Here is a 12,010-nt window from a genome sequence, read left to right as displayed (position 1 = left end):
AAAAAAAGTACAGATATGTAGGTTTAATAGCAGATGGAAAATGGCAGGACAGGCTATGGTTGTGAAACCTGGTTCTCAGGCAGGCTTGAGGAGCATCAATAAACCTCAGAGTCTTGAGGGGTTGATTGGCAGCCAGGGACCAGAGCTCTGGACATTAGTCCTGTCTTTCCTACTCAGTCCTGCTTGGCAGGCCATGTGCTGTCATCCACCACATGACTATTTTAAAGAGAACGTATGTGGGTAAGGAACAGAGTGCATGGCTCAAATTCCTATCCTTCACATGAGACACAACGTTATTAAATTTCTCATTGAATATACGCCTATTACTAAAATAAAGTAAGTCCCAGGGAGTTTAAAACTAATCACCAAGGACACTCCAAATCCTGCCAAATTAAAAGCAAATGGCTATGGCTGCTCTCCAGCTAAGTTCCAGTAGTGACGGACTAGGAGGTAGATTCCACAAGGTGGCAGAAAGGGGCCATGACTAGGTAAAGATGGCAAGCTTCCAAGGTATCTAGCTGTTTCCTCCTCAGACAAATGTCTGGCAGCTTGAAACTAAGGCCTGATGGACTCTTCTGGTAGCAATCCAACCCTCTCCCTGCTACTGTCATTGTGGGCCCAGCAGAGGAAAATAGGCCAGGGAGTGTTCCTACTGGGACCCGTATAGCATGAGACCAACCTGGAGGGAAGATTCAAAAGCCCCACTTCTAGCTAGAACTTAGGCCTGGAATATATTGTTTACCGGTGTTCTCTTCAAACACTTTCTCTGAAAAATATGGGGCTGCTCACATTTGCTTCCTAGACCTTTGCATGGAACTAAGGATAGCGCTTGCCAGAGGAGCCACCATAGTTACAAGTCTGGAGGTTCCTGATCACCTCTCCTACTCTCATATATCAATTAAACATCTCCACTTTCCTTCTTTATTTCTTTGGGGAAAAGGATGCACTCTTGGTGATGCCTCCCAGTCTTTCAGAGTATATATACAGCACCAGGGGGCAGGAACCCCATTTTCAGCTAGCCCTTGTCTTAACCAAACATAGGCCTTGCCTCCCCAGAAACATGAAATGAGGAGTCTCTGTGTTTGAAACATGTAGAAGTGACCTCACCTGCTATGAAGACATTTTATGATGCTGGGATACATTTTTGGTTATTGAGTTGTGAGGAGAAGGTATCTAACATTGCTCTGATGTCAACAGAGACAATGACTGATACATAGTCATTTATGTGCCTGAGGCATTCTTTCCAGAGTACATGACTTGGACAAATACAGAATTCTTGAGTTCAGCTCAGAAGATAGTTTAAGGACAAGCTTGTGTGAAAGAAAGGTACAGTTTATGGAAAGAGGATTTAATACAGATTTCAAGCACAGGAATTACAAGAAAGAGGCATGACACACCCCAGAGTAGGTATGTGGAATTGCCAAGGATAATAGTATCCTTTTCCTTTCTTCTTCTTCTTCTTCTTCTTCTTCTTCTTCTTCTTCTTCTTCTTCTTCTTCTTCTTCTTCTTCTTCTTCTTCTTCTTCTTCTTCTACTTTTCTCTCTCTCTTTCTTTTCTTTCTTTCTTTCTTCTTTCTTTTCTTTCTTTCTTTCTTCTTTCTTTCTTTCTTTCTTTCTTTCTTTCTTTCTTTCTTTCTTTCTTTCTTTGATACAGTGTCTCCCTCTGTGACCACAACTGTCCTAGAATGCATACTGTAGACCTGGCTGGCCTTGAATTCATGGATAACTGCTTGCCTCTGCATCCTGACTACTGGGATTGAAGGCTTGTGCCAAACAGTTTTTATTTTTTTTCTTTTTACCATTTTTATTGGATATATTTTTATTCCCATTTTAAATGTTATTCCCTTTCCTCATTTCCGAACCAAAAACCCCCTACCCCCTACCCCTGCTCACCAATCCACCCCCTCCTGCTTCCCGGCCTTGGCATTCCTCTATACTAGGGCATAGAACCTTCACAGGACCAAGTGCCTCTTTTCCCATTGATGACCAACTAGGCCATCCTCTGCTACATAGGCAGCTAGAGCCGTGAGTTCCATGATATGTTTTCTTTAGTTGGTGGTTTAGTCCCAGGGAGCCCTGGGGATACTGGTTAGTTTACATTGTTATTCCTCCTAGATGGCTGCAACCCCTTAAGCTCCTTCGGTACTTTCTCTAGCTCCTTCACTGGGGACCCTGTGATCTATCCAATGGATGGCTGTGAGCATCTACTTCTGTATTTGCCAGGCACTGGCAGAGCCTCCCAGGAGCCAGCTATATTAGGCTTCTGTCAGCAAGTTCTTGTTGGCATTCACAATAGGGTCTGGTTTTGGTGGTTGTTTATGGGATGGATCCCCAGGTGGGGCAGTCTCTGGATGGTCATTCCTTTAGTCTCTGTTCCATGTCAATGTAATGCTTAACACATTTTAAGCATAACAGTTTAAGGGAAGAAAAGATAGTCAGAGAAGTGGGTGTGGGCTTCTCAAGAGAATTCAACTGTGTCTTAGTATTAATAATTATATATTCTATTTTGTTGACTCTCAAGTTATATCTCAAAGCATTGCTAAGAAACTCTCTTCCCATTCTTCCTTTTTCAATTTTTTTAGAGGGCTAATCTGATGGCTAATTTTGTCATTTGACCACATCTGGAATCAAGCAAAACCCAAGCATCTGGGCACAATTATGATGGATTATTCTTGCTTTTTTGTTTTTGATTTGTTTTTCAAGACAAGGTTTCTCTGTGTAGCTCTGAATATTCTGGACCTAACAAAGTAGACCAGGCTAGCCTTGAACTCAGAGATAAGCCTTCCTCTCTTCCTAAGTGCTGGGATGAAAGACAGGAGGCCACCACCTCTCAGAAATGGATCGTTTTTGATCTGATCATTTGAGGTTGTAAGACCAACCCTAAATCAATCTGCATCCCACCTTTTTTGGTAGCAGCATACATAAAAGGAAATTGAAAAAGCTTTTGCTTTCTCCTAATTCTCATTCTTGTCCTCACTCTCATTCTTTTCCTCACTCTCATTGCCAAGTTCATTTATCCTCCTTCTAAGGCATTTCTTAGCTAGTGTTAAAGACTGAGGTATCAAATCTTTTAAGTTCAGACTATTTTAGAGAACTTAAATTCAGGTAAACTAAGATGCCTAGCTCCCATTGCTTGGCTAACTCCATCAAGACCTGCCTCTCCAGGTTAATATCTCCTCACAAATTCAGCATTTCCAGGTTAATCCCCAACAAGCCTGGCCCTGACTAACACACAGCAATGCAGATGGTGGCAGAAGTTAAGTTTATGATTTGATTCCCAGCATCCCAGCAGTAAACAATTATGCTAATGGCCATAATAGCTCTTTAATTGGATGATTGCCAGGCTGGAAACACTCTCACTCCTATTTGAAGCTATCTACAAAACCTTATCCTATATATATATTCTAGACTCCTCTCCTCCAAAACCTTCCTAAACTTGAGATTGAATAAAAGCCCTGGTGTGATTGCCTTAGGTTTGCTTCTGTCTGGTCTTTTGAGGTTCACTAATACTTCCTTGGCAATACAAGACTACTTCACAATTCCAGTGAATACTGAAGATCAGCTGAGGTATTCACACTCACTGAAGAACTGAACAACTCTTGTATTCTTGTTCTTATTAAGGAGGAGACAGCTACTGTTCCCCTAGCCAAACCATAGACTGGAAGTCATGCTAACAAATCTTTTATGCTAGACATTGTAGCACATCCCTTTAATCGAGCACTTTGGAATCAGAGGCAGGTGAATTTCTGAGTCTGAGGCCAGCCTTGTCTACAGAATGAAATTTAAGACAATCAGGGCTACACAGAAAAACTTCTCTTGAAACACTGAATAAATAAATAAATAAATAAATAAATAAATAAATAAATAAATAACCTTTAAAAATATTTTTTGATTTCCCTATCATTTATGTTCCTCTAGAGAATGCAGACTAATTGAGAGGGTCTTGCTGTTTGGAAATTAGTTTTATTCTTGCTCTGCAGACCAAGCTGTTGTCAATTTTACAGAAATTTACCTGTTTCTGCTTCCTGAGTTTTTGGATTAAAGGCCTGTGCTACCATACTGGGATCTCTTCTGTCTTTTTGATATCAGATTGTGGGATGATTCTGTAAGTTCTTTGCCTGGGAGTACATAAAGGTTAAATAACACCAAGGATCACTAGACTTACCCTAGTAGTTAGGACATCCAATTGTTGCTGTGCCAACACTTTGAGATGTTACAATTGCTCACCATTTATTGACCACTATCAACTCAAATAGGGGAATCAGTCAACCATATTATGAGAATAGCATGAATCTGTATTTGTGAATTATCAATGATCATTTTTATAAATTTGGCTATCTTTTACCAAATCTACAAAACCCTAAACCATCTTCAACTTTTTCCAAACTTAGAAGCAAAGGTATATTAATTCTATTGAAAGATAGTAACTTCTATTTTAGACGACATTTTCCCCCCATATTTTAAAGAAATATCTGCTACAAATGGTTGTATGGGTCCCATACATTTTCATCTCTCTATTTTAGTATTTCAGAACTTTTTCTTATCAAGACTGGTGAACAAAGGCCACTTAAAATGGAAGATGGTCACCGAGTAGGCCATTTTTGTGGGCTTAAAGGACAAACAATAATAGTATTATCAGTAATAGTATTGGTAAGACTAGAAAAAGGTTTGTCCTCTAAGTACAGAGTTAAAGAAGGTTGTTCCCTCATAATGTATTGTGGTCATGTGATATGACAGCTTCCTCTATTTCTCTCTGGTACTCTTTCTAAACTTTTGGTTCTTGGGAACATGAAGTTAACATCAGTTGAGGAATAGAACATCCTTTGTCAATAGAAAATGTTCTACTGATAGTTAGAAGATATTACTATTTTAAATTTTTTTTGGTTATAGTCTTCATCAATTACACCAAGAACATAAGTAATTAGACTACTTTCCCACAGTTAATCCCATTGTTCCTGGGACAATAGATCCCCAAATTCCTATAGACATGGTTTGAATGCCCATTGCAAATGTAGGAACCACATTTCTAGAGCATGTCAAGTCTAATGCTGCACACACTGGAGTTGCTAGTGAGAGAGATAAAATACTCTTTTGTCCACTGGCTATACCCCTGAATTGTTGCTGACCCTTGGAGACAGCACTTGAAGTTACATTTTAATCTCAGGGGTCAAAGGGGGTTGACATCCTCATCCAATTTGAATGTATTGATTAGCTCAATGAGTCTCCTTATGGCACATGGGCACATCTCTGGTGGGGGATGTACAGAATTGGGCATGTTAAACTTAATATTGGTCTTGGAACCACAAGGGCATTTTTACAATCGTTTCACAGGTGTCTTAGCTTCCCACTATTCATGAAAGCTGCTTTAGTCAGTCTAAGTGCTTTCCATAGTGCTGAAGCAAAGACAGTGTTATATGTTGCTGTGTTACAATTAGTCTTACTCAGATGTAATTCGTGATAGTGCCTTTTTGTCCAGAATATGGCCAAAACTCCATGGACACTCATAGTAATGTTTTTTTAAAAGATTTACTTATTTATTTATTATATGTAAGCACACTGTAGCTGTCTTCAGACACACCAGAAGAGGGCTTCAGATCTCATTATGGATGGTTGGGAGCCACCATGTGGTTGCTGGGATTTGAACTTGGGACCTTTAAAAGAGCAGTCGGTGCTCTTAACTGCTGAGCCATCTCCCCAGCCCCCATATTAATGTTTTCTAAAGCTAATTGTTTTATTAGGATACATACTGACTGAGAAATGGCTTTTCCTTTTCTTGCTTTTGTAACTTATTAAAGAAAGTTAACAAAATTTTTTTAAAGAGCCCTGTAATATTTTAGGAAGATTTGTGTAGGCACCAGGGTTCAGGCATATTTTGATATGCTCTTGTTGAAAACTATGTCCATGGCATTTGCTATATCCATTGTAATATTTTTAGTAACCACAGCCTCCATTTATTTAAACAGACAGTGCAAGGGAGCCAATTAATGATGGCAATGTAATAAAATTCGTTTTTTCAGCCCCATTTTTACATACCAATCAAGCCCATGTTCATGTGCCATTGTGATGCAGATAGCAGAGCTCATTTCATGAAATATGACTCAAGAGTATAGAATTCGAAGTTTCAGGAGGTTAAGTTGGTCACCAAAAGAGTCTGCAAGATCATCAATGGATACAGAATATTTTTTGTTCTGAACTCATCTCAGGAGTAACTACATGCCAAGATATTATATAACCCTTTAACCAAGGTTACTAGGTGTAGAAGATCCTACTTAATAGATCACCATGGAGAAAAAGACAAGTAAATGTGAGTACAAAAATATATGGGAATATAACAAGCCTGTACATCTTAGGAAATCACTCATTCCAGATTTCTAAAGTACTACATCTCTTGTACACATCATTCCCCTTTGCCCTTCTATACCGTGCCTTTGTCATGGTATTTTATCAAAGAAACAGAAAATTAACTAATACAGAAGTTGGTACCAGAGACTATGTTATTGTTTTTATTGTTGGTGGTGGTGTTTGTTGTTGTTATGGTTGTTCTCTTGCCTCCACCCACCAAGGATTGTGCAAGTCTTTTTGAATTTTGGACTAGAAAAATAATGGAACACTGCCAAAAGCTGTTCTAGTAGAGCCTGGAGAAATGTAATGTTAAGCAGAGTGGGAACTTTGGAGCTATTCCTCCAGAAGTAAGTTTCAATAGTAAACAAAATTGAAAACTGGACTGGGGAGAGTTCTCATGTTTTGGCAAAATATCTAGCTGCTTTCTGCTCTCAATATAATAGTTTGCCTGGAGTGAAAGTAAAGAGTAATGGACTAATTTCTTTAGGCACACAAAATGTCAAGTCTACATAATGATTGATGCCAGGTACTGTGATACACACTGTGTTAATCCTATCACTTGGGAGGCAAAAGTAGGTGAATCTCTGTAAGTTCAAGGCAAGACGGGAAAGCCATGGTTATGAAATACCATGGGATTTGTCTAAAAATCAAACAAAAGACTCTAGAATGCTGAATCTTTAATATGGGTTTATTGATAACACACTGGTCTACAGTAAAAAGGAGAAAATATGGCAATACAAAAAGAAATAAATCACATGCTGGAGAGAAATGAGAGCATGAGAAATCTTTTTACAATTTTTATCTACTTATTTTATTATTTCCATTTCAAATATTATCCCAGTCCTGGTTACCTCTCCACAAATTCCCTCTCCCATCCCTCTCTCCACCCAGCTTCTGATGGTGGTCCCCCACCCACCCACCCACCCAGCCACTCCTGCCTCACTGCCCTAGCATTCCACTATACTGGAACATATAGCCTTCACAGGACCAAGGGCATCCCCTTCCATTGATGCCAGACAAGGCTTCATATGCTTCATATGCAACTGGAGCCATTTGTCCCTCAGTGTGTATTCTTTGGTTGGGATCATCAGGAAATTTAATGCCACAACTGAGGTATGTGCTAGAAGAAAGGCTGGAATTTTTAAGGAGATTATCATCTTAAGAAAAGGTTGTTTCGGGGGCTGGAGAGATGGCTTAGTGGTTAAGAGCACTGATTGCTCTTCCAGAGGTCCTGAGTTCAAATCCCAGCAACTACATGGTGGCTCACAACCATCCGTAATGAGATCTGATGCACTCTTCTGGTGCATCTGAAGACACCTACAGTGTACTTAGATATTATAATAATAAACAAATCTTAGAAAGAAAGAAAGAAAGAAAGAAAGAAAGAAAGAAAGAAAGAAAGAAAGAAAGAAAGAAAGAAAGAAAGAAAAGATTGTCTCGTTGGTATACTCAGCCCTAAATGGGATGTCTCTCGCAAATCCCTCCCCTTAGAGCTCAGGGAACAGAATAGATGAGGAGGCAGGAGAATGGGAAAAATACTGGGTGGCTGGAGAAAAATAAGAAAACAAGTCCCTCAAGGTCAACATGATCAATTTTCATGTGAACTCAGAGACTGAGGCAGCATGAATGCATAGGACCTGCAATGGTCTGCACAGGTCTTCTGTAGGCATGTTGTGACTTCCACTTTGGTGCTTTTAGGGGACTTTGCAGTGTGGTCTCTGATTCTTGTGCCATCTCTTGGTCTCTTTTCTGTTTGTCTTGTCCAACTCCAAGGTTTTGTTTTATCTTATTGTATTTTACTATTGTCCTTTAGAAGCCTGTTTTCTAATGAGAAAAGGAGAGTGAGTGGATCTTGATGGAAGTGGATCTAGGTAGGAACTGGAAGAGTAGATTGGGCGATATATGAAAACATATTCAGAATAGATGATGTGATAGGAAAAAAACTATTTTCAATTTAAAAAAAATCTTGTTTTTGTATTGGAATAAAGGGAAGGATGCACTCAAGGCAAGACTTCATGTAGCTAAGGTTCCAAATTCTGGAAAGGAGCCTAAAATTCCTCTGTTTCTGTTAAGTACTGGATACACAAGCTATTGTTAATGTGGCTCAAGGATGGCATGGTCCAACTGAGGCTGGCAGCTGCTAGACAGCCAGAATTCAGCATGGACATTTTATTTTACTTGACCTTAGGCTACGATTTATATCACAGTCTCATTCCCAGGCCTTCAGAGGCAAACTACACTGAATGAATGGCTCTCACTAGGAAGTAGATAGTAAGGTTTCTCAACCTTCATAATTATAGTTCTCAACATGTACCCATTGACCTTTTCACTCTCTGTGTATCTCCAGAGTACACTATAGAGAAATTCCATCCTTATATGTTTAAAGTAGGACAAAATTAATAATCATCATTTATTAAAGTTCTTTAATTGTATAAGTAAATTGTATAAGTAAATGCTATAACTTAATTCAAATTCATATATCAACACAAATTTATGGTAGCAAATCCTGTAAATTTTAGCTAAAATTAAAAAAAAAAAACAGGCAGGAATTTATCACTATTATCTTTTGATATTGTTATTTATACTTAATCCAACATCTCTGGAAGACTAAGCAATTCAGAGGTAAAAAATTAGAAATGTTGCAAAATATACATAAAGATAATTATTTCCTTGAGAGAACAAATAAACAATGATTCATGAATATATGAGGGATAATGTACTATAAATTTTAAAATGTAAATTTCAACTTAAATATACAAACATATGAAGAGAAACACATTTAACCTGATTTATACATTATACTTTGTAAATATTTATAAAAATATTTTAATGATCTATTAATATGTACAAATTTTAAAACATAGGTGAACTAAAATAAAGAAAATGAATATTTAGACACAAAAATAAAATTTCAAAGGTTTATAACTGTTCTAAAGTTAATATTCATAAAAACAGCTTGGCGTATTTACAAGCAAAATGGTGAGAAGTTAACATTAAATATGTTTAAGATTCAACTAATCAATTTAATTACAGAAATGTGGTACTGGAGAATGTATTACAGACAAATCAGTTATGGCCATAAAATAGGATTTATCTATATCTAAGTCTTTGTGTTTTTACTTACTCTGAATACCAGAGGTGATATTTACCATTTGCAACAGCAAAGATTAAGAGACCTTCCTAAAATCTATATGCAGTGCTTCACTTTGTAAGACCTGTTTTATAGTTTGTTCAAATAAAATGTAAATATTTTATATGCTGTTTCCGTTGGGTCTCTCCCTAAGCCTAGGAATCTGATGTAGGCAGTACTATGGCAAACTCTCTTCTCCCCAAACTAAGAGAGAAAAGCAAGAGAGTACAACAATACAAAGAGGACAGAATCTGTTGAGAATGTCCTGGGTTTTGCTTGGATGGTTCTAAACAATGACTTAGAATATGAAAGTGGCTAAAATGGAGTCTAAATCTGAGGGTTCCCCTGAGGAAGATTTTCATCATCTTCATCTGTACTACTAGAAACTGAGGAGGTGCTAGAGTCTTCCTCTTCCCTATCATCCTGAGGAAGATTTTCATCATCTTCATCTGTACTACTATAATCTGAGGAGATGCTAGAGTCTTCTTCTTCACTGTCATCCGTGATATCTTGCCTGGATGACTGGGAGCCATCATGATGACCCTGAATAGTCTCTGAGGAATCTGTCCCAGGATCTAATAGCTCCTCTACCTCTCCAGGCTTTATTTGAAGCCCTTTCTCTGAGGAGGACTGCAGATCATCTGTTCGTCCAAACTTGGGGCTTCTGCCTCCAGACATGCTCATGTTCTTTCGCTTACCACAGGTAGCCTTTGCCTCTTTGTATGCAGCATATTCCTCAGGAGATAATCTCTTGAGCCAGCGATCCAGCTTCACCCTGTATTGTTTCTGTAGCCTCTTAACCTGATTGCTATAATGCTCTTTCTCGTTCTCTGGGACTTGATGCCAACGCCTGCTAATTTCAACCCAGCGCTTCCTAAAGGACAGATGCCTCAGCTCCGGACTTGACCATGAATCTTGGTGAAATTTGTGATATGCATTCATAGGGGGTTTCCTGGGTTCTCCCTGAAATTTCATATCTGAAGAAACTGTTTTGGGAGATTCTGTTTTTACAAGAGACTTTACATTTTTTATATCTCCTTGTGACTTCATAGGGACTTTGGTTGGGTGACTGTGGGGCACCACAGATTTCTTAGGATACCCTGAAACAGGATGGTTTTTCTTGAATTGACTCATCTTTTCCTGAAAGTCTTGTTTCTCCTTCTTGAAGTCCATGATATATCTCTGCTTTATCTCTGCTGGCAGCTGATGGTATTTCTCAGCCAGGATTTTGGTCAGCTGTGCGTTGTTGTACTTAGGGTACATCTGACAGTATTTGGCTCTCTGCTCCTTGTAAAAGCGCAGATAGGCAGTCAAGGGTCTTTTGGGTCGGTCAGGATGCTCCTTGACGGTTTTATTTTTGTGAGTTTTTTTTGTAAGTTCCTTGGCTTCTTGCACTAATTCTCTCAGTGTGCGGAACGTCCTTAAATTACAAGAAATCTCCATCCATTTCTGCTTGCACATTTCTCCTGAAAACAGCCCAAAAGCTACTTTGCTCCAGTCGAGATCAGCCTGGCTCTTTTGGAATTCTCTGGAGTCATCTGATGGGATATTATGCTTCATGCATTCCAGTAACTTCAGAATGTCTTTTTCAGACCAAAGGCCTTGCTTATCAAGTGATGTCATTAGTGCAAACAGGATAAAACAGTAGCTTGAACTGATTAGACACACACACAGGGAGACAACTTAGTAGATATCTTCTAAAATCCACAGTCTGATGAATCTGTATTTCTGAGGTGAAACAAAAAGAATGTTGGACTTTATCATTGGAATTTATGAAAAAAAATTCCTTTAAAATGTGTTTAAAATTCCTTTAAAATATAATTAATTTACTATTAACAATATAAGTGGATAATCACCTTTTGAAATAAAAGTTGTTTGCTTATATGTGATACAGGTATATCCTCTTTTGCTTTCTTTTGAAATCTTACTAGAACTTGCCTAAAAATTAAGGGAATAAAGTTGGTTGTGGTGGTGCATACCTATAATCCCAGAACTATGAAGGCAGATCTCTGTAAATTCAAGGGCAGCCTGGTGTATATCTCAAATTCTAGGACAATCATGATGACAAAGAGAGATGCAGAAAATAAAGGAAAACAAAGTAAACACCAGGCTGAGAAGACAGAGAAGGAGGAGGAGGAGAAGAAAGCAAAGCAAAGAAAAAGCAGGCCTGGGATTGGAATAAAATGACAAAATAAAAAGAATATGACTACAAGGAAAAGAATAGAGCCAAGACGTTCATAAGTTACACTCAAATGAGCTGAAAACAGGAGGCAAGACACTGAAGTTCCTAGACATCGATCTATGGCATTTCCATGGTTTGAATGTGAAATCTGTAATAAAGGATGGATTTACATAGTCTTCAGGACTTTGCACGCATATAAGAGCTTTATGCTGCCGGGTGTGGTGGCACACGCCTTTAATCCCAGCACTTGGGAGGCAGAAGCAGGCGAATTTCTGAGTTCGAGGCCAGCCTGGTCTACAGAGTGAGTTCCAGGACAGCCAGGGCTATACGGAGAAACCCTGTCTCAGAAAAAAAAA

At 38.6% G+C, this 12,010-nt stretch overlaps 1 protein-coding gene and 1 pseudogene across 1 annotated transcript; both read right to left on the bottom strand.

Annotated features, from left to right (window-relative positions):
- Positions 1-9,799: 9,799 nt before the first annotated feature.
- Positions 9,800-11,095, bottom strand: LOC110301448 (upstream-binding factor 1-like protein 1). The gene has a single exon (XM_021171915.1). The coding sequence runs from the start codon at positions 11,093-11,095 to the stop codon at positions 9,800-9,802; it is 1,296 nt and encodes a 431-aa protein (XP_021027574.1).
- A 74-nt stretch (positions 11,096-11,169) lies between these two features.
- The window catches only part of LOC110301447, a 9,072-nt pseudogene continuing 8,231 nt past the window's right edge, over positions 11,170-12,010 (bottom strand).

Source organism: Mus caroli, chromosome 9, assembly GCF_900094665.2.
Source record: "Mus caroli chromosome 9, CAROLI_EIJ_v1.1, whole genome shotgun sequence".
In the NCBI taxonomy this organism is placed as follows: domain Eukaryota; kingdom Metazoa; phylum Chordata; class Mammalia; order Rodentia; family Muridae; genus Mus; species Mus caroli.
Note: the sequence above shows the minus strand (reverse complement) of the source record. Positions and strands in the feature narration are given on the sequence as shown.

Bases quoted from the DNA above. Each gene is read 5' to 3' on its own strand.
- LOC110301448 (XM_021171915.1), bottom strand. From the start codon at position 11,095: ATGACATCACTTGATAAGCAAGGCCTTTGGTCTGAAAAAGACATTCTG.